This window comes from Rhinolophus sinicus, linkage group LG02, assembly GCF_036562045.2.
Source record: "Rhinolophus sinicus isolate RSC01 linkage group LG02, ASM3656204v1, whole genome shotgun sequence".
Taxonomy (NCBI): Eukaryota; Metazoa; Chordata; class Mammalia; order Chiroptera; family Rhinolophidae; genus Rhinolophus; species Rhinolophus sinicus.
This window is the reverse complement of record NC_133752.1, coordinates 71,366,939-71,390,951: the sequence shown is the minus strand read 5'-3', so window position 1 is coordinate 71,390,951 and position 24,013 is coordinate 71,366,939. Positions and strand designations below refer to the sequence as shown.

The 24,013-nt window shown below is 36.9% G+C and overlaps 1 protein-coding gene across 1 annotated transcript in view; it reads right to left on the bottom strand.

Annotated features, from left to right (window-relative positions):
• The window catches only part of SCFD2 (sec1 family domain containing 2), a 367,958-nt gene that overhangs the window by 301,264 nt on the left and 42,681 nt on the right, over nt 1-24,013 (bottom strand). The window contains exon 4 of the mRNA XM_019740184.2: nt 17,794-17,969. Within this exon, the coding sequence (XP_019595743.2) occupies nt 17,794-17,969 (176 nt within the window). The remainder of the gene's footprint in view (nt 1-17,793; nt 17,970-24,013) is intronic.

The window sequence follows — 24,013 nt, the reverse complement described above, 5'->3', positions numbered from 1 at the left end:
AGCCTCTGCTGTCTCTGGCTTTCCTCAAAGGAGATCGGTAGCCAATGACGGGTAATGATCAGTAAGCGTTTTACAACCTAAGACAGGAGTCGATCGCTTTGATGATTGATATCCAATGACGGGTAAGTAAAATGTCTGTACTGACCACCTAAGCCAGACACGATCTCAAAATATAAAATAAAAAGGGGAGATGTGGGGAGCCATGGTTAAAGCTAATTGCAAGCCTTAATGGCTCTGCTAATGCATAACCGGTTTGTGCTCCTGAGGCATTGTCTTTGCCTGCACCTGGAGGGTGCTTACGAACTGCTAAGGTATGAAGTGGGAACAACCAGTTTCAAGACATAGTGATGCTAATCAGGGTAATTGATGGATTCTGTCATGGGACAATCGTTTTGGGGAGTTTCAGTGATTAAGTAAGTTTCTGTGAAAAAGTTAAAAAATCAACTGTTAATGATGTAATGCATTTTTGTGATTGTGAGCTTGCACGTACTCAAAAGGTATAAATTCAGCAGAGAAAATAAACCTGGTGCTTCAGGACCACTGAAGACCGGCCGCATTAGCATATGTGTGAGTGCCTTTTTTCATTCCCACTCCCCTTGTCAGGAACTGTTCGACTCGTGGCGGCTGGCTCGCCACAATGTGGCAGATGGTAATCAATTTTTAACACATATTTTCCACTGGAATAGGCTTTTTGGCAATTCCATTTTGCTCATTTGCTACTTTTTTTTAAAGAACTCATAATGAGGAGATTAAAAAATTAAGATGTGTTCCTGCATAGTGTGCTAGTGAAGATTCCTATTAAAAACATTTGGTACAACAATATGTAATTGCTCAGCTGTGGATTTTTTTTTCTGCACAGATATGACATGACAAATTACTCTAGAAGAAGTATTTCCATAATCTCTCTAAAATGACCCGACATTTCTCTGCAAGTTATAAGCTAGTCCTGCCCCTACCGGGAAACACTGTGTAGAGAGAGGAAAAAGGAATGCCACATATCACTTCTGCTAAAGAATGTCTGTCTTTATGAAACTTGGATCATTCAACATTCATCACTTCCAGGATCAACACAGTCTGGAGAAAAAGAGACAGACAGACTGATCGGCTTCCATTCAGCACTATTTCACTGCTGCTTTGGGGCCCTGACTCAGAAGTGAAGATGGGAGTAACAGAGGGAGACACTGAGGCACAGACAGTCAGACAAGGTGCTCGGGTAGCCAGGCTTGGCCAGGTGCTCAGTGTCCATCAACAGAAATAAACCTGAGATCCTGAACAAAGATTTCTTCTACTTTTGAGGATTAGCAGCCTCCGGTAAGGGGAAAAAAAGGAAAAAACCTCAATAAATAGTTTATCCTATGCAGGCCTTTGAGAGTGGTCAAAAACAGAAAATGGAGGAGGATTCCACCCCCAGGCTTAAGCCTACTGTCTAGTGTCAGGTACCCACTAATGTCAAGCTAACCTCTACAACCCTCAGGATCCTTCAGTCTGAAGAGAAGTGCTCAGGTCCTTTAGCTAATCAGCCCGCGGAGGCCTACACTTCCCTCAGAGAGACCTGCCACTAATGACACAACCTAAGACATCCTGTGAATGAATGGGCATAAGCAAGACTTGGTTTCTCCAAGGCTAACACTAAAAAAACAAACAAAAACACATCAGCTAGACAGTGTTATTTCCTTTCAGTCTTAGGAACCCAGATGTTTAAAACAGAAAATATGAATCCCAGCAACGGTTGGGGTGGCCAGCATAGGACAAACAATTAGAGGGAGTGGCCCAGGACAGAAGATTCAGTCAATGCAGGGAAGAACAAACCAGTATTATATCCCTTTTGGTCAAGCAAACCAGAATGGTCATACCCTTCTTGTTTTTCACAACATGAAGACCCACCCAGATATACCTTCGGCCACTGGCATAAAGTCTGCATTTGAAACTTTTTTGGTAGACTCACAAAACTTGAAGAACCAAAATTGTTAGCCTTGAACTTAACTTTGCCTGATTACTGACTCTGGCTTCCAGCTGGAATAACATATGATATCATTGCTTCTAAGGCAAGCCCAGTTTAAAAGCAATCGTCTACTTAGCCTATATATTCGACTCTCACTTTCTAATCAGATGCTTGGCACAAATTCACCTAACTCTAAAACCCTGGCAATGTGCCCTCCCTGGGCAAAGCAACAAGAAGTTCATGGTTGTTTTTTTTCTATTTTCCATTTGTAGCTCTCTTTTATTATTCAAAAATACAATACTGTGATAGGGGAGAAAATCAACATTAAAATAAAATCTTCTGCAGGAGAAAAGTGAAATTGAGATGATGTATTCTCATGGAGAAATATGTCTCATCAGGTTTCAATAAAAGGCTTGCAGAGGAGTAAAACTCACAACAAAAAACTAACATGGATACCAAATTTACAGGTCTAGCAAGAAAAAAACAATGAGTGGGAAAAGCATTTTAATGAATACAGTACTCATAAAGAAAGCTATTGGCTTAAATGCACATAAATTGAAATTTGCATTAATGGGTTATGCAGACTCTATTGTGTTTTGCAAACATTTTTACCTTAATGCCTGAGAACAAGTATGAGTGGAGTATGAGAAGAAAGTGGTCAACAGTCATTTTGATGCTTTGCCTCAGGACAAATATTTCAGCAATACATAGCAGTGAAGGGTATGGCTTCAGGATAAGACAGATCTGAGTTTTAACCTGGCTCTGACACTTACTAGAAGTAGGACCATGGTCATGTTCATAACTTGTCCAACCTCTGCTACACAGTCCTCAAGTCTGAATCAGCAATTCAAGAAATTTATTTGTAAATTGGTTGATGAGAATCTAGGACTTATTTTTCTCACAGAGCAATACTATAACTACAGTACTTAGGTTCTCAGACCACCCTAGAAAATCCTACTTGATTGTGTATCCCTGGAAAGTGGCACAAATGGTACTAATGTACTGATATATAATCCATATTACAAAATAAACTGTATGTACATCCAAAAAACCATGTATGTTTTGGTCTTATAATTTCACTTTCCAGCAGGTAGCATGTGCTCAATAGATTGTTATTACATGGAAAGGAAAACATTTTCTTTTGAAAAAAGTTTTTTCCTCCACCATTTGGAAGTGACGCCTCTCTTGGCAAAGAACTAGAGGGCAGAGGCTGTCCTGAAGCAAGACACTAAAGAGATAACTTATATTTCTGAGAATTAGTAAAGTTTATTCTATTTATAGGCGAGACAGTGTCACCCCGGGTATTCTGAATTGTGAGGGAAAAAGGGGGTTGAGGTCTTTTGAATTAATAAGAGTTTAATTGCATGAGCCCCTGGTGGACCACTATGTTAGGCTGCTCACATCTTTTTAACTCCAAACATCCTTCATCTGGGACTTTTCCCCATAAATTTCTTGGAAAAATTAAAAACTCTAATAATTTAGTGTTGCATTAAAACAAATTAAGTCTCATACACTATTTCCAAATATCCCAGAATCTAGTGATGTTTAAGAGCACATACATCAAGACAACTCATTATTTGATCGCTTCCCCAGGAAATTATAAAATGATCAAAATTACAAGGCTCACAGCACAAACTTCTGTGATGAAAACTGCGGTAAAAGATGACCATGGTAATTAGAATGCTTGGTTGCTATCACAAAGATTCAAAATTACAGAGGGTTAAACAAGATAAGAATATATTTCTCACTCACATAACGACCAGGTAGGTGGTCCAGGGCTGGTGTGATGTTTACACCATTTTCAGCGAACCAACTATGGTTCTTCCATTTTTTTGTTGAAACGTCTTCAATGCATACCTCCCTCTCATAATTCAAATTGGCCACTCCTGCTCTTGCCATCCTGGCTGCATTTCAGTCCACAGAAAGGGAAAAAGGAAAGGCGTGTACCTATCCTTTTAGCGCATAGCCTGAAAGTGGCTCATGTCACTTCTACTCGTGTCTCATTCACCAGAACCTGGTCACAACTAGCTGCAAGGGCAACTGGAAAGCATAGTCATTACTGTGGGCGGCCATGCGCTATGTAAAAAGGTGAGAAGAGGTGGTGAGAACGTTAAGAAGCCTCTGCCCTAAAGGCCATAACGAGAACCTCCTTTCGATTGGTAAACCACTCACATGGATCAATGGATAGATTGCAGGTACCAATCTGTGGCAAGTAAACTCCATGTTGATAACAAATTTCTTAAATTCCCCTGGGCAGGCAGTTCAGCCTACTACTTACTACAAATGTGAAAATGAAGATTCTACGTTCTGGGACGTACTTGTGAATTAGGTCAACAAAGTCCCTAGTCTCACTTATTTGGTAATCTAGCAGAGGGAGACAATGCATATGTAACATGAGAAGCAAATATAAAACAAGTAATGCAGAGGCTACTCAGGGAAGACTTCCATGAGGAGATGGTATGTAAGTTTTGATCTGGACCAGCCATGAAAGAGTTGGGAAGACAACATTCTAATAAGAGGCACTAGCTATTGTTAAAGAAAGGAGGACAAACAAAGCAAGTGGCTAGAAAAGTTGACAGACAGTATTGCCTTTATATACAGAAGTTATTTTTCTTCACTTGTTCTAAATAATGCCTCTTGGTGTACAAATTTCTTCAAGTTAACTAATTTCAGGTATACTGTTATAACTAAAGTTTAGTTTAAAATGAGTTATCAGCAGTTGGGAATAAAACGTCTTACATGTTTTTAATCAAAATGAGTTATATACAAAACAGGTTAAAAATAAGCACATGCAACAATGAAATATACATTTGTATGGCTTCAAGACACTAATTATGGGTTTATTTTAATTCAGATAATCAGTCACAATTTTTAAGAATTTAAATGCACTATTTTTATATTTAAAATATTACACAACTTATATTTCACTATAGGGACCCAAGCTAAGTCAACATATTCCTGCGCTATCAGGAATCCACTCATAGAGCCAGCGACGAGCATTCCCCGACAGCATCTACTCCTTGGCCCTAGAGAAAATCAGGGGAAAGTTCGGTCTCACTTAAGTAATCATGACACATTCACAGCATATTCCACTAGTCACAAACTTGCCTCAAAAAAAGATCCCCTCCTTAACTTACGAAAGGCACTACAGTGAGATGAATACCCCAAGTGGCAAACCTTTTGTCAAACTCATGGCCAGTGAAGGCAAGCTGTCACTTAAATGCCACTATTTTAACCCAATATCTTTGCCAACACAGCAGTCAGGAAGACACCTAGTCAGACCCACGGTCAGGGGAAATTTTCATCCACTTAACTTCAAAACCCCATTTCACTGACTCTAAGACATCATTGATTATAACACATGGCATTTTTTAATGTATTCTCAGCAAGAAATACATATATACTGCAGTTAAACTAGGAAATGCCATTGATTTCAGGATGCATCCCAATTTCAGATATGTGAAAAAAATGGACATCTTAGAATCAATGAGAAGTGGTAGTATTCTCCTAGCCAAAAGTGCTCCTTCTGTTTTCAGAATAGAAAATGACCTTCACTATTTTCAGCTCATTTTCAAAAACGAAAGTTTTCTTCTGTACTATGTTACTTTCTCCCTGATTCCTACCTCTCCTTGTATAACTGCTTAATACAAAGGTCCAAAGAGGTAACTGCTAAATCCCCATTTAACCCTTCTCCAAAAATATTTAAGACAGTTCATTCAAAGCAACTGCTGAATACTGTAGGGCTCTCCAAGGGGGCTACCAAAAAATAGCGCCCCTCTTCTCAATCATGGTTCTGAACAGGTTAAGAAAGCAGAGCTTATTAAAGGCCTGAGTATAAATATCGCTTTAATTATTGATAAAGGCCAGACTGGGTGGTCGAATATTCGGTCTGTTACCCAAGTTGGCTGGCTGCTATGGAGCTCCAGAATCAGGCCCTGATCAGGGCAGCCCTCCCAGGAAGAAGCAGGGCAAAGCATCTGCCCCCTGCTGCCAGCTTGCTCTAAAAAATCAGTAGAGTGGAGAAAGAAGTCACTGCCACCCCATACAGGCAGATTCCGATCCTGAAAGAGCTGAGTACACACTGTGCTCTCCACCGCAGGGCCCCTCCCAAGGGGAGAAGGCACAGTTGAGCCTATTTGATTATCCTAAATTGGCCACCAGATAAAACAGCCCTCTCCCTAAGAGAAGGAGGCATGAGGGAAGGGTAAGAGAGAGGCCAAAGCATGACTAGAAAACCCCTCCCCATGGAAATCAGGAGTGGTGGAAAGGTGTCCCTCTATAAAACTTGCCTTTGTAGTTATTTTGGTGAAATACTGTGAAAAACACTGTGACATAATAAGAAATATATGTGCGGTCTCTGCGCGTTCTCCCTCAGTTTCTGACACACAGCTCCTAAAACCCTTGTAATTTCCTGAGCAATAGGAGTGCTAGTGTTCTAGTGTTCTAATATTTGGTCTTTGACCTGGTTTCCTGGCACACAGAACTCCTAAATCCCTTGGAATTTCTTGGGTGATGGGAACGTCTTTTGTTCTAATGAGGTGACGCTTGGTGGCTTCCTGGATAGCCTGTGGATGAGGGCTGGTCACCAGACAGACCAAGTCATGAGTAGAATCTTGGAACTTACAGCCTTACCCCTTATCCTCCAGGGAGGGGAGAAGGGCTAGACACTGAGTTAACAATCAAGCATACCTACGTGATGAAGCCTCCACAAAATCCCTAAAGCATAGGGTCCAGGGAGCTTTCATGTTGGTAAACACATCCACATGCTGGGAGGGTGGCACGTCCCAATTCCAGGAAAACAGAAGTTCTGCACTTGGAACTCTTTTAGACCTCACTCTACATACCTCTTCACCTGACTGTTCCTCTGTATCCTTTGTAATATCCTTTATAAGCTGGTAAGCTTCAATAAATGCTACCCAGAGTTTTGTGAGCCACTACAGCAAACTATCAAGCCTGAGGAAGAGGCCGTGGGAACCCCAATTTATAGCCGGTTTGTCAGAAGTATGAGAGGCACAGGCTTGCAATTGGTGTGTGGGGAAGGGGGGGGAGGGAAATCTCGTGAGACTGAGTCCACAACCTGTGGAGTCCATGCTGATTCAGTGCAGTTAGTGTCATAATTGAATTGTCGAGTCACCCAGTGGGTGTTTAAAGAGCTGGGGAATTGGTTGTTATGGGAAAAACCCCTGCACATTTGGTGTCATAAATGTTGAGAGTAGAATATAAAAGAAACAAGAAGTTTTCTTTTAAACATGCTATTCAATTTTCCTTCTCAGGAAAAATCCCATGGGAAATTTCCCTCATCTATAAACAACTCTCAGGTCTGATTTTGGGGATCATCTTTTTCTGCCTCCTCCCTCGATCTTGATTCAGGCAATATCACCAGCACTTTTGCAAATGACACATCATTACAAAACAGACCCTCCCAGGGTGCTGGTGAAATCAGGAACAGAGCTAAAGTGAGCCAATATACTCCCAAGCCCCGTGATATGGCGTGGGATCTAATAGAAGTTCTACAGGACTGAGAAGGTAAAAGCCACCAGTTTGTTACAGGACAAACAAACATAATATTATTTAGTTTAGGCAAACTTAATTTGTTAGAGAAGTGATATTCTGAAATTTAGTATAGCATTAAAAAAACAGATTCTACCTACTAAAAAGTACTTTGACGACTAATAAAATGGTTTGCCTACTTTTCATTGCAAAGACGCATAAAATGTAAAACTAAAGCAACATTTACCTGGGTTATCTTGAATGGTTTTATAACTAATTTTTATATTTTATATTTATAACTCATTTTATATTTTATTCAAAAAATCACTTTGCATGTTGGATATTTTAATTTAGAAATGTAAATTCTGCATAAAGAAATAATGAGGTAGATAATACATACATATTTATAAATTGTACTTTTTAGGAAGTATAAATACAGCTGCTTCTACTACATAGTTTGTTAACAGTTTATAACCACGATATATTATGGTCAATGAAAGTTTCCCTTTGTGACAATTAGCATAAAAACATCAGCTGTACATTGTAGAGACAATAGGATTTAAATCTAGATTTAAAGAAAAATACCATTAAACATGATCAAACAGTAAATAGGAAAAAAGTAAGATTTTTCTAAGTAACAGTCTCATTTTCCCTAAAAAGTTTAATTAAAAAAAATTTAGGTGAGAATATATTAAAGGCATTACATAAAATACATTGACATTTGTAATACCTCTGGCTCAGCTAAAAGAAGAAATAATTATTATTTATTGAGCACTTACTATACATAAAGAACTGTACTTAGTGATGTACATATCTAATCTCATTCAATCCTGACCATAACTCTATGAGGTAGGCACTTTATTCCTATTTAGATGAGGAAACTAAATCAAACTTTCTTGTTACATTATAAAAATAAGTCTTCATAGGCTGCAACCAAATTAAGTAAATCAATACTTTGATTTAAAAAAATGCAAAGATACTTTTAAAAGTGAATAGATTTATTAATAAGGTAATAATTATCCATACGAAGGTTAGATGTATTTTTTTCTACATTTTAAACTTGAAACAGAAATAAAATTATTTGTTAATTAGCACACATGTATTGAATGCCAAAAACACAGATTGCGACATTGGACCTTGGAGATAAAGGAGAGAAAAAGGCACTAAGAAGATGTTTCATCTCCTTTGGTTTTTAAAAACCTATTCACTGACAATAAATGTTAGATTTTTCCCAATAATACTCAAAAAAGTTTCTCTTTTATGCATATAACATTATCTTTTTTGTCATTTTTAGGAGCCTCAGTCAAACATAAGTCTTATGACTGGTACACAGATCTGTTGCTGACTAGTGATTAAATCGCAGAAACCACGGAACCAAGAGTTGGCAGTAAGTACATAGAAGAAATGCAGTGACTTATGTTTAATTACAGATTTCCAAAACAAATTTCTTTTTCTTAACCAAAGTTGTCTATAACATTACTTAGGGCATAAAGTCAACACTGAGTTTCTAACGATGGGGGCCTGATAGAGTGATGGAAATGAGGCTCCAAAAAAATAAACTCTCAATGCTGGCGGAGATTTGCGTCTGAGTGGCTTTCAAGCCCTTTAGAAAAAGCTAGACGTTGCCCTCATGCTCAAAATAAACTCAAATGTTCTACCTTCAAACAATAGTCTGTAAAAGGGACAGCTCACCTTATATTATGACTTAATACACTAATAGTGGAAATATTTAAATATTTAAAATAAGCATTTTGCCCATAAACAAAGAGTAATTATGATGGCTAGTTTATAAGTTCATCTATGCTAAAACACTAACTTGTGAGGAACAAAACAGCACTGAAAACACAGTGCTAGCCAGCGTAATGAGCAATCATGATAAAAGTAAGGTTTTAGTATTTTAAATGCTCACTTCTTTCCCCAGTCTTTCTATTCCTTTTCAGTTGCAGAAAGAACCACACCAAGTGCTATGGTCACATCTGAGACAGTCTAATATGGAACAGGATTCCAAAAATTAATTATAAATATAAGATGGCTTGGTCTTTCTGGTGACCAGCCCCCATCTATGGCTTCACGCATGCATACGTGTGTGTGTGTGTGTGTGTGTGTGTGTGTGTGTGTGTAGGACCAAGTTTAACCAGATTAAGGGAGAAAAACTATATAGTTATTTAAAAAATTCAGAATTTGCATCAAATGAAATTCAACATCCATGCATGATTAAGAACAACTACTCAGCAAATTAGGATTAGGAAGGAACTTCCCTCGCCTGATTCAAAACAAAACAAAACCTCAGCAACATAATATTTAATGGTAAAATTTTAGAACATTTTGTTAAAGTCAGGAATAAGGTGAAGATGCCTATTCTGAACAGTGTCCTAATATGCCTAGTACTCAGTGCACTAAAAAAGAAAATGGTATCAAGTGGGGAAAGGAAGAAACAAAATTGCCATTATTCATAGATGATATTGCCCACACTGGAAATCCAGGAGAACCAATGAATCACAGCAAGATAAAAGAAAATAAATATAAATATCAAATGCCAGGTTGCAGTCAAAAGTCAAGAGTATTACTATATGCTAGAAGTAAATAATTAGAAAAATGTAAAAACTCAATTCACAATGGCACTGAAATCTTTTAAATATCCACAAGTAAATCTAGTAAGTCCCTTTTATAGAGAAAGCATAAAACTAGGCATATTGATTTAAAAATGCTGTGGTATTAATTCTGTGATGGATAAACTGAACACTGGAAAAGACTACAAACTGGAAATACACCCAGCTTTATATGAGATCTCAGTATATTATATATCAATGGGAAAAGGATGAATATCTTTTGGCTCCAGATAACAGAAAACCAATTGTTAAAATGGCTTGAACAATGAGAAGAATTATCTCACAAAACCAGATATCTTGAGGTAAGGCTCAAAGTCACCATTAAGGATTTAGGTTCTGTTCTGTCTTCCTGAGGATATCAGCGAGCTGCCCTCATTACCACAATATGTTCAACGTGTCACAAACATACATCCAGAGGCAGAAAAGAAGTTTGTTTCTTTATTATGTATCTTTCTAGAAGAGCAAAAGAAAATCTTTCCTAGAAACACCATCAGCAAACTTCCCTTTGCCTCTCTTTGGCTAGAACTGCTAAACCAATCATTAGGTGGGGAAATGAGAATACCAACCTAGTCTGAGACCAACTAGGATTTGCTTGAATCATGTGGGGAAAGACTAGACGCTGGAACAAAATTGGTGTTCTGCCAACAAGAGAAAGAGAAAAATGACTGTTGGATAAGTATTTTATAGTACAACAGGATATTTCATAAATGTAACAGTTTTTGCTGTTACCCAATAGACCAACAATGTGCAAAGTATAAGAATGAGCATCTGACAGAAGGGCAAAATTGAATAGCCAATAATTAAGTGCCATAAAAAACGCTCAGCTTCATAGTAGTCAGAGAATTGCAAATTTATACATCCAGATAGCATTAACCCACTAAACAAAATGTTTAAGTTTGACAATAGTGAGTGCTGGGAAACAAACTGTCATCCATTCTTGGCAGAAGGGTCAACTAGTGGAATTTCTTTGGTGATCTATTGGATGATATTTAGAAAACTCAACAATATGCATAGTCAACAATCTAATAATCCTCTCCAAAGTATATATCCTAGAGAAACTCTTTCACAGGTGTACCAGAAGACATGTTCTAGGATATTCATCACATTCTTTCTAAACACACACACACACACGGAACAGCCTAAATACACATCAATATGGACTGGATAAACAAATTGTATATTCATACTAACAAATACTATGGTAGAGTTTAAATAAATGAACTAGATCTATACACATCAACTTGGATGTGTATGGTTTATATAAGTGACTACATAAAAAGCAAAGCTCATAATATTCTGTATTATTTATGGGAAAATAAATATTAATTAATATTTATTTAATAAAAATATAGAAACAAGGAATCGAGCTTGTGATTACTTCTGAGAAATGAAAAAGGAAAATCAGAGCAGGAAACAGTATAGTATGAGGGATGTTTAAACTTTATCTCTATATTTATTTCTCTAATTTAGAAAAGTATAAAATAAATATGAAAGACTAATAAGTTATATTGAGTCTTTCAAAAGCTCTCCGCATACCCACTGGGACACTGCACACTGTGACCTAGACGAACTATTAACAGAGGAGAAGCCCGTCTCCCAGGGAATCCCCCCATTGTGTGAGAAGCTGGAATAGTGCAGAGAAAACATAGCACTACCATGTGGGAGAAGAAAAATAAGCTGCAGTCGGAGAAAAAATAAAACATTCTACCAACAAGTACTGGAAAACAAAAGAAAGACCGCTTCCTATCAACCTGTTGCAGAAGCCACTCCTGTAGATGTCTAGGAAGAGAAATAGTAAACCGGTAATTGCCATGAATAACCAAGGCAACAAGATAGCTCAGAAAGAAAGTGAAAAATCTCCAGAAAAGGCAGTTAAAGATACAGAAATATGTGACTTAAATGACAGAGAATTCAAGATTGCAGTTCTGAAAAAACTCAACGAGATGCAAGAAAACACAGATAGGCAGTTAAATGAACTCAGAAACACAATCAAAGAACAGCATGAGCATTTTACGAAAGAGATTGAAATTTTAAAAAATAACCAAATAGAATTTCTGGAGATTAAGAACTCAATAGAATAAATTAAAATTGAAATAACCAGCTTAGGTAGTAGAGATGACCAGATGGAGGAAAGAATCAGTGCCATCGAAGATAGAAACATGGAAATTACACAGATGGACGAAGAAACAGACTTGAGACTTCAAAGAAATGAAAGAACTCTACAAGAACTTTCTGACTCCATCAGAAAGAGCAATATAAGAATAATGGGCATACCAGTAGGAGAAGGAAGAGAGAAGGGAACAGAGAATATATTCAAACAAACTGTCGATGAGAACTTCCCAAACTTGTGGAAAAACTGGACCCTCGAATCCAAGAAGTAAATAGAACACCTAGTTACCTCAATCCCAACAGGCCTTCTCCAAGGCACATTGTATTGAAGCTGTCTAAAATCAACGACAAAGAAAGAATCCTCAAGGCAGCCAGGGAAAAGAAGACGGTAACTTACAAAGGAAAGCCCATTAAATTATCATCAGATTTTTCAGCAGAAACTCTACAAGCCAGGAGGAAGTGGAACCAAATATTCAAACTATTGAAAGAGAGAAATCATGAGCCAAGAATAAGATATCCAGCAAAGATATCCTTTAGATATGAAGGAGGAATAAAGACCTTTCCAGACATACAGAAGCTGAGGGAATTGTCTAATACACGACCTGCACTACAAGAAATAATATAGGAGGCTATTCAACCACCATCAACAGGGACAATTTGTAGCAACCGAAACTCAAAAAGGGGGAGAGTAAAGGCCTGAACCGGAATACGGAAATGGAGAAGTAAGCGTGCTGAAGAAAATGGAATACTGTAAATATCAGACTTTCTTTTACATAAACTTAAGGGTAACCACTCAAAAAAATCCAGAACTGAAATATATACTGAAATAAAAGAAGAAACAGAGGGAAACATCATAGAATACCACCACACAGAAATAATAGACAACAACAAAAAGGCAAAGAAACAATGGAGACACAGCCTTACCAGAAAACTAAAGATAGAATGACAGGAAATCCTCACATATCAATAATCACCCTAAATGTAAATGGACTGAACTCACCAATAAAAAGGCACAGAGTAGCAGATTGGATCAAAAAACTAAACCCAACCATATGCTGTCTCCAAGAGACACATCTCAGCTACAAGGACAAGCATAGACTCAAAGTGAAAGGGTGGAAATTGACACTCCAAGCAAATGGTACCCAGAGAAAATCAGGTGTAGCCATAATGATATCAGATGAAACAGACTTCAAGGTGAAAAAGATAACAAGAGACAAAGATGGACATTTCATAATGGTGAAGGGACTGTACAACAAGAAGACATAACAGTCATCAATATTTATGCCCCAATCAGGGAGCACCGAAATATACCAAGCAACTACTAACAGAACTAAAGGGAGAAATTGACCAAAACACAATTATACTAGGGGACTTAAATACATCATTGACAGCTATGGATAGATCATCCAAACAGAAAATAAATAACGAAATAGTAGCCCTAAATGACACATTAGATGAAATGGACATAATTGACATTTATAGAGCACTTCATCCTAAAACATCAGACTATACATTCTTTTCTAGTGTACATGGAACATTCTCAAGGATAGACCATATATTGGGACATAAAATCAGTCTCAACAAATTTAAGAAGATTGAAATCATACCATGCATATTCTCTGATCACAAGGCTTTGAAATTGGATATCAACTGCAAAAAGAAAGTGGGAAAAACACAAATACATGGAGATTAAACAACATACTTTTAAAGAAGGACTGGGTCAAAGAAGAAATTAGAGGAGAGATCAAAAGATACATAGAAACAAATGACAATGAAAATACATCCTACCAAAATTTTTGGGATGCAGCGAAAGCAGTTTTAAGAGGGAAATTTATCTCATTACAGGCCTATCTCAAGAAACAAGAAAACTCCCAAATAAATAACCTCATGTTACACCTTAAAGAACTAGAAAAAGAAGAACAAGTAAAACCCAAGGTCAGCAGAAGAAAGGAAATAACAAAAATTAGAGCAGAACTAAATGAAATAGAGAACAAAAAGACAATAGAAAAAATTAATGTGACAAAGAGCTGGTTCTTTGAAAAGATTAACAAAATTGACAAACCCTTGGCTAGACTTACTAAGATCAAAAGAGAGAAGACACTGATTAACAAAATCAGAAATGAAAAAGGGGAAGTTATCACGGACACCACAGAAATACAAAGGATCATCCAAGAATACTATGAAGGACTATATGCCACCAAATTCAACAACCTAGAAGAAATGGACAAGTTCTTAGAAACATATAGCCTTCCAAGGCTGAACCATGAAGAACTGGAAAATCTAAACAGACCGATCACCAGTAACGAAATTGAATCAGTCATCCAAAACCTTCCCAAAAGCAAAAGTCCGGGACCAGATGGCTTCACTAGTGAATTCTACCAAACCTTCAAAGAGGATCTAATACCAATCCTGCTCAAACTCTTCCAAAAAATTGAAGAAGAGACAGTACTCCTTAACTCATTTTATGAGGCCAACATTACCCTGATACCAAAACCTGGTAAGGACAGCACAAAAAAAGAAAACTACAGACCAATATCTCTGATGAATACCGATGCAAAAATCCTAAATAAAATTCTAGCAAATCGAATACAACAATGCATTAAAAAGATTATTCATCACGACCAAGTGGGGTTCATCCCCGGGGCACAAGGATGGTTCAACATCCACAAATCCATCAATGTGATACATCACATAAACAAAATAAAGGACAAAAATCATATGATTATATCAATTGATGCAGAAAAAGCATTTGACAAGATACAACATCCATTTATGATTAAAACACTTAATAAAATGGGTATAGAAGGAAAATACCTTAACATAATAAAGGCCATATATGACAAGCCCTCTGCTAATCTCATAATTAATGGTGAAAAACTGAAGCCCTTTGCTCTGCGTTCAGGAACACGACAGGGCTGTCCCCTATCACCTCTGCTTTTCAACATAGTGTTGGAAGTCCTTGCCAGAGCAATCAGGCAAGAGAAAGAAATAAAAGGCATCCAAATTGGGAATGAAGAAGTTAAATTATCACTCTTTGCAGATGACATGATGCTATATATAGAAAACCCTAAAGACTCCACCAAAAAGCTATTAGAAACAATCAACGAATACAGTCAAGTTGCCGGCTACAAAATCAACGTACAAAAGTCCATTGCTTTCCTACATACTAACAATGAAATCTCAGAAAAAGAAATACGAAAAACAATTCCTTTTGCAATTGCAGCAAAAAGAATAAAATACCTAGGAATAAACTTAACCAAGGATGTGAAAGACCTATATGCTGAAAACTATAAGACATTTTTGAAAGAAATTGAAGAAGACACAAAGAAATGGAAAGACATTCCGTGCTCTTGGATTGGAAGAATCAACATAGTTAAAATGGCCATATTACCCAAAGCAATATACAGATTCAATGCAATCCCCATCAAAATCCCAATGGCATATTTTAAAGAAATAGAACTAAAAATCATCAGATTTGTTTGGAACCACAAAAGACCCCGAATAGCTATAGCAATCTTAAGAAAAAAGAACAATAATGGAGGTATCACACTTCCTGACCTTGGCTTGTACTACAGGGCTACAATAATCAAAACAGCATGGTATTGGCAGAAAAACAGACACATAGACCAATGGAATAAAATTGAGAACCCAGAAATAAAACCACATAAATATGGACAGATAATTTTTGACAAAGAAGCTAAAAACATACAATGGAGGAAAGACAGCCTCTTCAACAAATGGTGCTGGGAGAATTGGATAACCACATGCAAAAGAATGAAACTGGACTGCTATTTGTCACCATGTGCCAAAGTTAATTCAAAATGGATCAAAGACTTAAGCATAAGACCTGACACAATAAACTGCATAGAAGAAAACATAGGTACTAAACTTATGGATCTTGGGTTCAAAGAGCATTTTATGAATTTGACTCCAAAGGCAATGGAAGTAAAAGCTAAAATAAACGAATGGGACTATATGAAACTTAAAAGCTTCTGCACAGCAAAAGAAACCATTGACAAAATAAAGAGGCCACCAACTGAATGGGAGAAGATTTTTGCAAACAGTGCCTCCGATAAGGGGCTAGTATCCAGAATATACAAGGAACTCATGCAACTCAACAACAAAAAACAAACAACCCAATTGAAAAATGGGCAGAGGACTTGAAGAGACATTTCTCCAAAGAGGACATACAAATGGCAAATAGACATATGAAAAAATGCTCAACATCACTAATCATCAGAGAAATGCAAATCAAAACCACAATGAGATATCACCTCACCCCAGTCAGAATGGCTATCATCAACAAGACAAATAGTAACAAGTGTTGGAGAGGCTGTGGAGAAAAAGGAACCCTCATACACTGTTGGTGGGAATGCAGACTGGTGCAGCCGCTATGGAAGGCAGTGTGGAGGTTCCTCAAAAAATTACGAATAGAATTGCCATATGACCCAGCAATTCCTCTCCTGGGTATCTACACAAAAAATCTGAAAACATTTATAGATAAAGATACGTGTGCTCCAATGTTCATTGCAGCTTTGTTTACGGTGGCCAAGACATGGAAACAACCAAAATGTCCTTCGATAGATGAATGGATAAAGAAGTTGTGGTATATATACACAATGGAATACTATTCGGCGGTAAGAAAAGATGATATAGGAACATTTGTGACAACATGGATGGATCTTGAGAGTGTAATGCTGAGTGAAATAAGTCAGACAGAAAAAGCAGAGAACCATGTGATTTCACTGATATGTGGTATATAAACCAAAACAACAAAAGAACAAGACAAACAAATGAGAAACAGAAACTCATAGACACAGACAATAGTTTAGTGGTTACCAGAGGGTAAGGGGGTTGGGGGGTGGGAGATGAGGGTAAGGGGGATCAAATATATGGTGATGGAAGGAGAACTGACTCTGGGTGGTGAACACACAATGGGATTTATAGATGATGTAATACAGAACTGTACACCTGAAATCTATGTAATTTTACTAACAATTGTCACCCCAATAAATTTAAAAAATAAATTAAAAAAAAAAGTTATATTGAGTCTATATGGAAAGCCCATGGATATTTGTTATTTAATGTAATTTTGAAATACTTTACAATTTTTAAAAAATATAGCTTTATAAAAAAGTTTCCCATGAAAATAGTTCAATCATGAAAAGGTCCTACCCCTCATACAAATTTCTTCATAAAACTACAACTAGAGTTTGCCTCTTTTCATCTTTTACTAAGGCACATGCCATATATGTTGTTTAAGGATTAGAAACTAGTTAGTGTCAGAAGAAATGTAATTAGCAATAATATTCTACAGTAGGAGCAGGGACTGAATAAAGACGCCGTGAAGATCAAGAAAGGTCCAAATGGCATAAAATTGACCAGAGGTTTTCAAAGGTTAGTCAAATACTCAAACCACATTCTTAGTATCGAGTGAGATGCCAAAGATGTCACTGTCAAAAAAAAAAAAAAAGAAAGTACGGAGAAAGCTTCTATTTTAATTCAGGGGCACAGGAGAATATGGTATAGGGCATATGTCAACAATATGACTTATTACTAAGACTACAATAAATAGCAAAGTTTTTCCCTGGAAACAAAAATTTTAATTATTAATACACCAAGATGCTCCCACAGCCAACATACCTGGAGAAGGAGCCTTTCAAAAGCCAGGAAGTTGTCCCACTTGGCAGTCTGTGGGTGTTTCAGAGTTTGAACAGTGGCCAGCCCAAGCTGCAAGAGTCCACAGTGATTCATTAGAGCTTTGAGATTGTTCTTGAAGAGGTGAATATAGGACGTCAGCTGCCCCGGAGTAACTCTCCCTGGAGAAACATAATAATTTATCAGTGAACCCTCTTCTGGGAGTGGTAAAAATAATGAGAAGAATGCCATTAATAATACTAACTGCCTTATATTGGGGCCGAATTTCAGAGTTGACTGCAAGCTTTGCTAAGCTATTGTGATTTTTACAACATGGTGACAACAGTGAAGCTGAAAGCATCACCTGCATTTTGAAAGTAAGGAAACAGATGTTAAGTGATCTGGCCAAGGTCATATTGCTAGTAGAATTCATTTTCTAATTCTGCAGTACCCTGGAAATAAGTTCTCAAATAAACTCACACAAATAAATATTTGTTGAGCTCAAACATGGAGTACCTCATCAAGACATATGATTTAGCAATCTAAGAAGCAAGATCCTAATTTTTTGTATATGTATATAAAGAGGAGAAATGTTATGACTGTAGCTAAAACTTTATCACTGATATCAGTGGGTTCATGACAATACAAGATAAAAGCTGGCTGTTACATGAAACGTAAATGTATAGAACACCAGGGTGGCAAAAACACTGGAAGATGACATATCAGAAGGAAGGGTTTGGTATGGGTGATGTAACACATTTGGTACAATGATCACCTAGATTTAGAACAAAAGAACCCACATCGTAAAAAACTAAAGATTGTGCAAAAACAAAAACAAAAGAAGAACTTGCTGAAGATTCACTCCTTCGGGGCTTCTAAGTACAACTTTTGCCTATACCAGTCCTTGGATTGAGTCACTTCTCACTCTCCAATCTGTCTAATTTAATTCTTGCCACTTACCACTGCTATGCACAAAACTCCTGAACGCCACAAATTCTCTCTATTGGGCAAGAAGGCACTGGGGCCAAACATAGATGCAAGTCAAGTTCATCTTTCCTACACATCACACCCACGCTGTGTTTGTAGGTTGCTCACCGGTGTCTGAAACTAAGTCTGTTATATTCAGGTTTGTTAATAATACTTGGCAATGAAATCACCTGTCTTTATTGAGCACTTTACAGTTTACACAATGCAGCCATGCCCTCTTCTGATTCTCACTGCAACGCTTCGAGGTAGCAAACAAGGCATGTGCTGCCTCCTTAGCTCCAACTGGGGCACTGAGAATTTAGTGTCTTACTCTGTGCTAAATGGCTGATATCACTTAATAAATGGCTTCTGCTATAGAACATAATACACAAAAAATAAAGACCTAGACAGAAAAAACTTACAAGCCTGAGAAATATTCTTTTCATTACATTTTTTTGAGGATATTAAGAATTTTGAAGCTCCTTCTTACCAGTTTGTCAGGGTGAGCATCTAAAGAATAAGAATAGCAGGAATGATAAGTAGCAAGGTGAACCTCACTCGTTTCTTTGTTCCCTTGATACAGCATGAGTTCATTCGTGATTCTCAAAGCAGCAAGCTAAGGATTAGCTTGCTTAAAGGGCTACTAGAGAAAAGCCTCATGAACTCTGTTTGGTTTTGAGTCAGGCTTATTAAGGTATCATTTACATACAGTAAAATTTGCCCTTTCCTGGTGTACAATCTTACGAATTTTGACAGATTATGGTAAGCACTGTCATAATCAAGATATAGAACATTTCCAGCATTCCAGAAGTGCCCCCCCCCCTTCGTAGTCAATTCTCTTTTTCCACCCCCTAGCCCTTGGTGAACACTTATCTGTATTTATCTGATTTCTGTCCCATACTTTTGCCTTTCTGGAAGGTTATGTAACTGGAATCGTACAGTACATAGCCTTTTGAGTTTGGCTTCTTCCACTTTAGCATGATGTCTTTGTTATTGACCTATGTCACTGCTTATATTCGTAGATTGCTCCCTTTGGGGGCTAATATTCCATTGTATGCATGTGCCACAATTTATCTATATATTCACCAGTTAATGATGATCTGGGTTGTTTCCAATTTTTAGAAATTGTGAATAAAGCCTTCACAAACATCCATCTGCAGGTTTTTATATGTGTATGTGTGTGGACATATGGTTTTATTTTTCTTGAGTAAATTTCTAGGACTGGTGTTGCTGGGTCATATGCTAAGCATACATTTAACTTTATAAGAAACTGACAAACTGATTTTCAAATATGCTGCCCCACCAGCAACATATGAGAGTTATAGTTGCCTCACATCCTCACCAGCACTTGATATTTATTGCCAGTTATTTGGAATTTAGTCATTCTAACAGGTGTGTAGCAATATCTCATTGTGGTTTTAATTTATATTTTTCTAATGACTAACAATGTCGACCATCTTTTCCTGCATTTACTTGCCACCTCATATCTTTTTTAGTGACATACCTGTTCAAACCTTTCTCCCATTTTTTATCAGGTTGTTTATTATTATTGAGTTGTGCCATTAACTTTTATTAATTCATTGTTTCAACATATATTTCTGTGCCAGGCACTGTTCTTGCTGTTAAAAATAAATCCATGGACAAATCAGACAAAAATCTCTGACCTCAGGGCCAAAAAATAAAGAAGACAAATTACTCCTTGATGCTCTCCTAATTAAATCAGCCTCCTACATGTCATTCTCTCTTAGTGGATGGGGACCTTTTGTGCCGATAATTAACATGTTTACACAATGACATCTTCACATGTTAAATATTAACAGTAAATATAGGAAAACAAATTTTTACACAAAATGGGTTCAAGTCTAAAATCACCATGAGCCCCATTTATTTGTTTATACCCTGGAGTGCAGGGGATGACAGCGTGGTTCCTGGACACATAGAGTTTTGTCTATCAAGAGAGATATTCATAAAACAATTACACAAATAATCACTTAGTCAGTATTGTGATAAGTACTGCTAAGGAAAAATACAAGAGGTCTTAAAAGTATGAAAGGCTCTACCTGATAAGAACTGCCTCCTCTCCAACCCTACCTCCACAACTGAAGGAGGAGGAATTAAACAGGCTCAAATTACATGCAATCTATTCATAATACGACTGTATTTTACAGAGTCCATAGAAATGGAAATCATCAGAGAAAGTCATCAGAGGGTCTGTTTAGATTTCTATTGTAATAATGATATGCTCAATTTAAAGATAAGAGTGTCTTCGATTCAAACACATAATTGAAATTTTTATCCAGGTAGCATTTCCTAGCTCAGACGCGGACTCAGTAGCCATATTTACATAATGTCACCTTCCCACACAAGGAAAGTAATCCAAAGGAATAAATAGGCATATTTCACAACAGGGAATGCCAACAGAACATTGTGAATTTAGCAATTATTCACCCTTGCTGCTCTACTCTGTTCCTCTCTGTATATCTTTTTCTTACACACACAAGCCACTAACACTTCATAAGATATGTCATGAAAACAGATTTTGGGGGGTAAAAATCCATAACATGCTAATCTGAATTTAGTAAAAGAGTACTTCACACAGATGCTTTAAAATATAGGCTAGTGACACTTTCACAATCTTAAACTTAATCACAGCCTTATATAAAACAAGTCAAAATCAACTAATTGACTACCAAAAATACTATAGTGAGACTAACGACTTGAGAAAGCTTTTCAGTTCATATAAACTAAAACAGCAAGCAACTAGAACCAGGTGTTGAAAAGGCCATAGACAGAACATTATTCATAGCTCACATTACAAAAACAAAAACAAAAACAAAACCTTGTCAGGCAGATTTACACGGTGATTTTAAAATGTCAACACATTTTTTAAAGCCATAAAAACAAGGGTCATTTTATACCAAGACTGCATAACATATAGCAACTTTTTTTTCTTTTTTTCAAATTAGTTTCAGGTGCACAAAACTATGTAATAGTTAGACGTTTATCATTTATATCCCTCACATAGTGACACCCCCTCCCCCTTCCACAACCCTTCTGACATCGCACACAGCCATTACATTTCCACTGTCTCTATTCCTAATGCTGTACTCCGCTTCTTGTAAATATATATACTAAAATTGTAGTTGACATTCATTATTGTTCAGCTTCAGCTTTAGGTGTACAGTGTAGTGATCAGGCATCTACATCATCCCTGAGGTGGTCTCCCTAATGAGACAAGTGTCCATCGGATACCCTACAAAATCTTTACAACATTATTGATTACATTCCCCAACTTGACTTTCGTATCCCTGTGGCAATCTTGTGGTTACCGATTGTGCTTTCTAATCCCTTCACCTTCCCCCTTATCCCCACGCCCCCCCCATCTCACAACCCTCAGTTTTTCCTCTATGTAACATATAGCAACTTTTTGAAAAGTGGCAATTTGAAATAAAAAAAACGGTTTTCAAGTAAGAAAACTATTAGGCTTTCTTTTTCTTTTTTTATAGTTTTTAAGAAACAGAAACAGGCTTCTGGATTCAATTCAAGAGAAAAACACAAAATTTATCAACCATCAATTCTCTATATATTTTAAAACTCATGAAAATATAATTACCTCTTGGGAAAGGAGACAGATTTGGAAAACAAAAGGATTTACTATCTTACTATTGTCTGCAATCCTTACAATATTGAAATCAAATGCACTATGGAGCCTATTTTTCTACTTACTATATACACTTAATAAATTATAACTTTCTCAACTTGTTTCATGCCTTGTTAAAACATATTTAAAATATCTACACATATATGAGTTTTTGTTGATATTCTTAAAGAGTATTCTGTCAGTGCCAGGCTTGATTTAACCACAAAATTGTCTTAATGGTACGAAGCAACCACCCACAGAAATTTGTCTAAAATAACATATTTGCTATTAAGTGGTTTTAAAAAAACTCTTGATATAAGAAACAGTAATACTGTCATTTCATGTTTTTTATTCATTTTCCTAAAAACAATAATGAAAATCCAGTGTGTGAAATTTGAATAAACAAAGTATGCGCTATAAGACTTGAATGACCAGAAATCAGCATCTCATTTATCGCCTTTTCAATCACTTTTCTAATATAATAAAGGCAAAGTACATTAAAATATTTAAATAGAATATGTTCTGCTAAAACTCTGCTTTATTAGCTCACACACAAACAGTAATCATTTCAATATTACACAAAAGTCACATCTGTTCAGGTGCTCTTCTTTCTCATTATTTTAACATTTTGTGCCACCAAACATGGCAGCTGAATCCAAAATAGACGAATACTGCTGAACACGGGAAGCCACAAGAGGAACGGAGCACTGCACGCAGCTCCCAGGCATGCCTCGCTCTTCCGCTTGCTCTGCCTGGCCGTGTTCCTGCCTCAGGAGGGCTTCCTGTGTGCTTCTACCTGATTTTCAGTGCCCTCGTCTCCATAACTAAACTGAGCTCCAAACCTGTTTCTACCTTCTTCCAGTGAGCAACCTTCAACTCATTTGTTCACAGAAAGTCCTGTATATGCTGTAACACATCTTTACTTCAGGAATTTAGCATATATTTTTAACTGTGTTAGTATTTTTATCAAGATTCTTACTGTTTTTATTAGTGCTGTGATTATAAATTTACATAGATTTTTAAAAATTAAATTTATTGGGGTGACGATGGTTAGTAAAATTACATAGGTTTCAGGTGTACAATTCTGTAACACATCATCTATATATCACATTGTGTGTTCACCACCCAGAGTCAGTTCTCCTTCCATCACCATATATTTGACCCCATTTACCTTCATCTAATATCTCCCTCCCCCCTTTCCCTCTGGTAACCACTAAACTATTATCTGTGTCTATGAGTTTTTGTTTCTTTGTTTGTCTTGTTCCTTTGTTGCTTTCAGTTTTACATCCCACATATCAGTGAAATCCTATGGTTCTCGGCTTTTTCTGACTTATTTCGCTTAGCATAATAATCTCAAGATCCATCCATGTTGTCACAAATGGCAGTATTTCATCTTTTCTTATGGCAGAATAGTATTCCATTGTGTATATATACCACATCTTCTTTATCCATTCATCTATCGAAGGACATTTTGGTTGTTTCCATGTCTTGGCCACCATAAATAAAGCTGCAATGAACATTGGAGCACGCGTGTCTTTATGGATAAATGTTTTCAGATTTTTTGTGTAGATACCCAAGAGAGGGATTGCTGGGTCATATGGTAATTCTATATTTAATTTT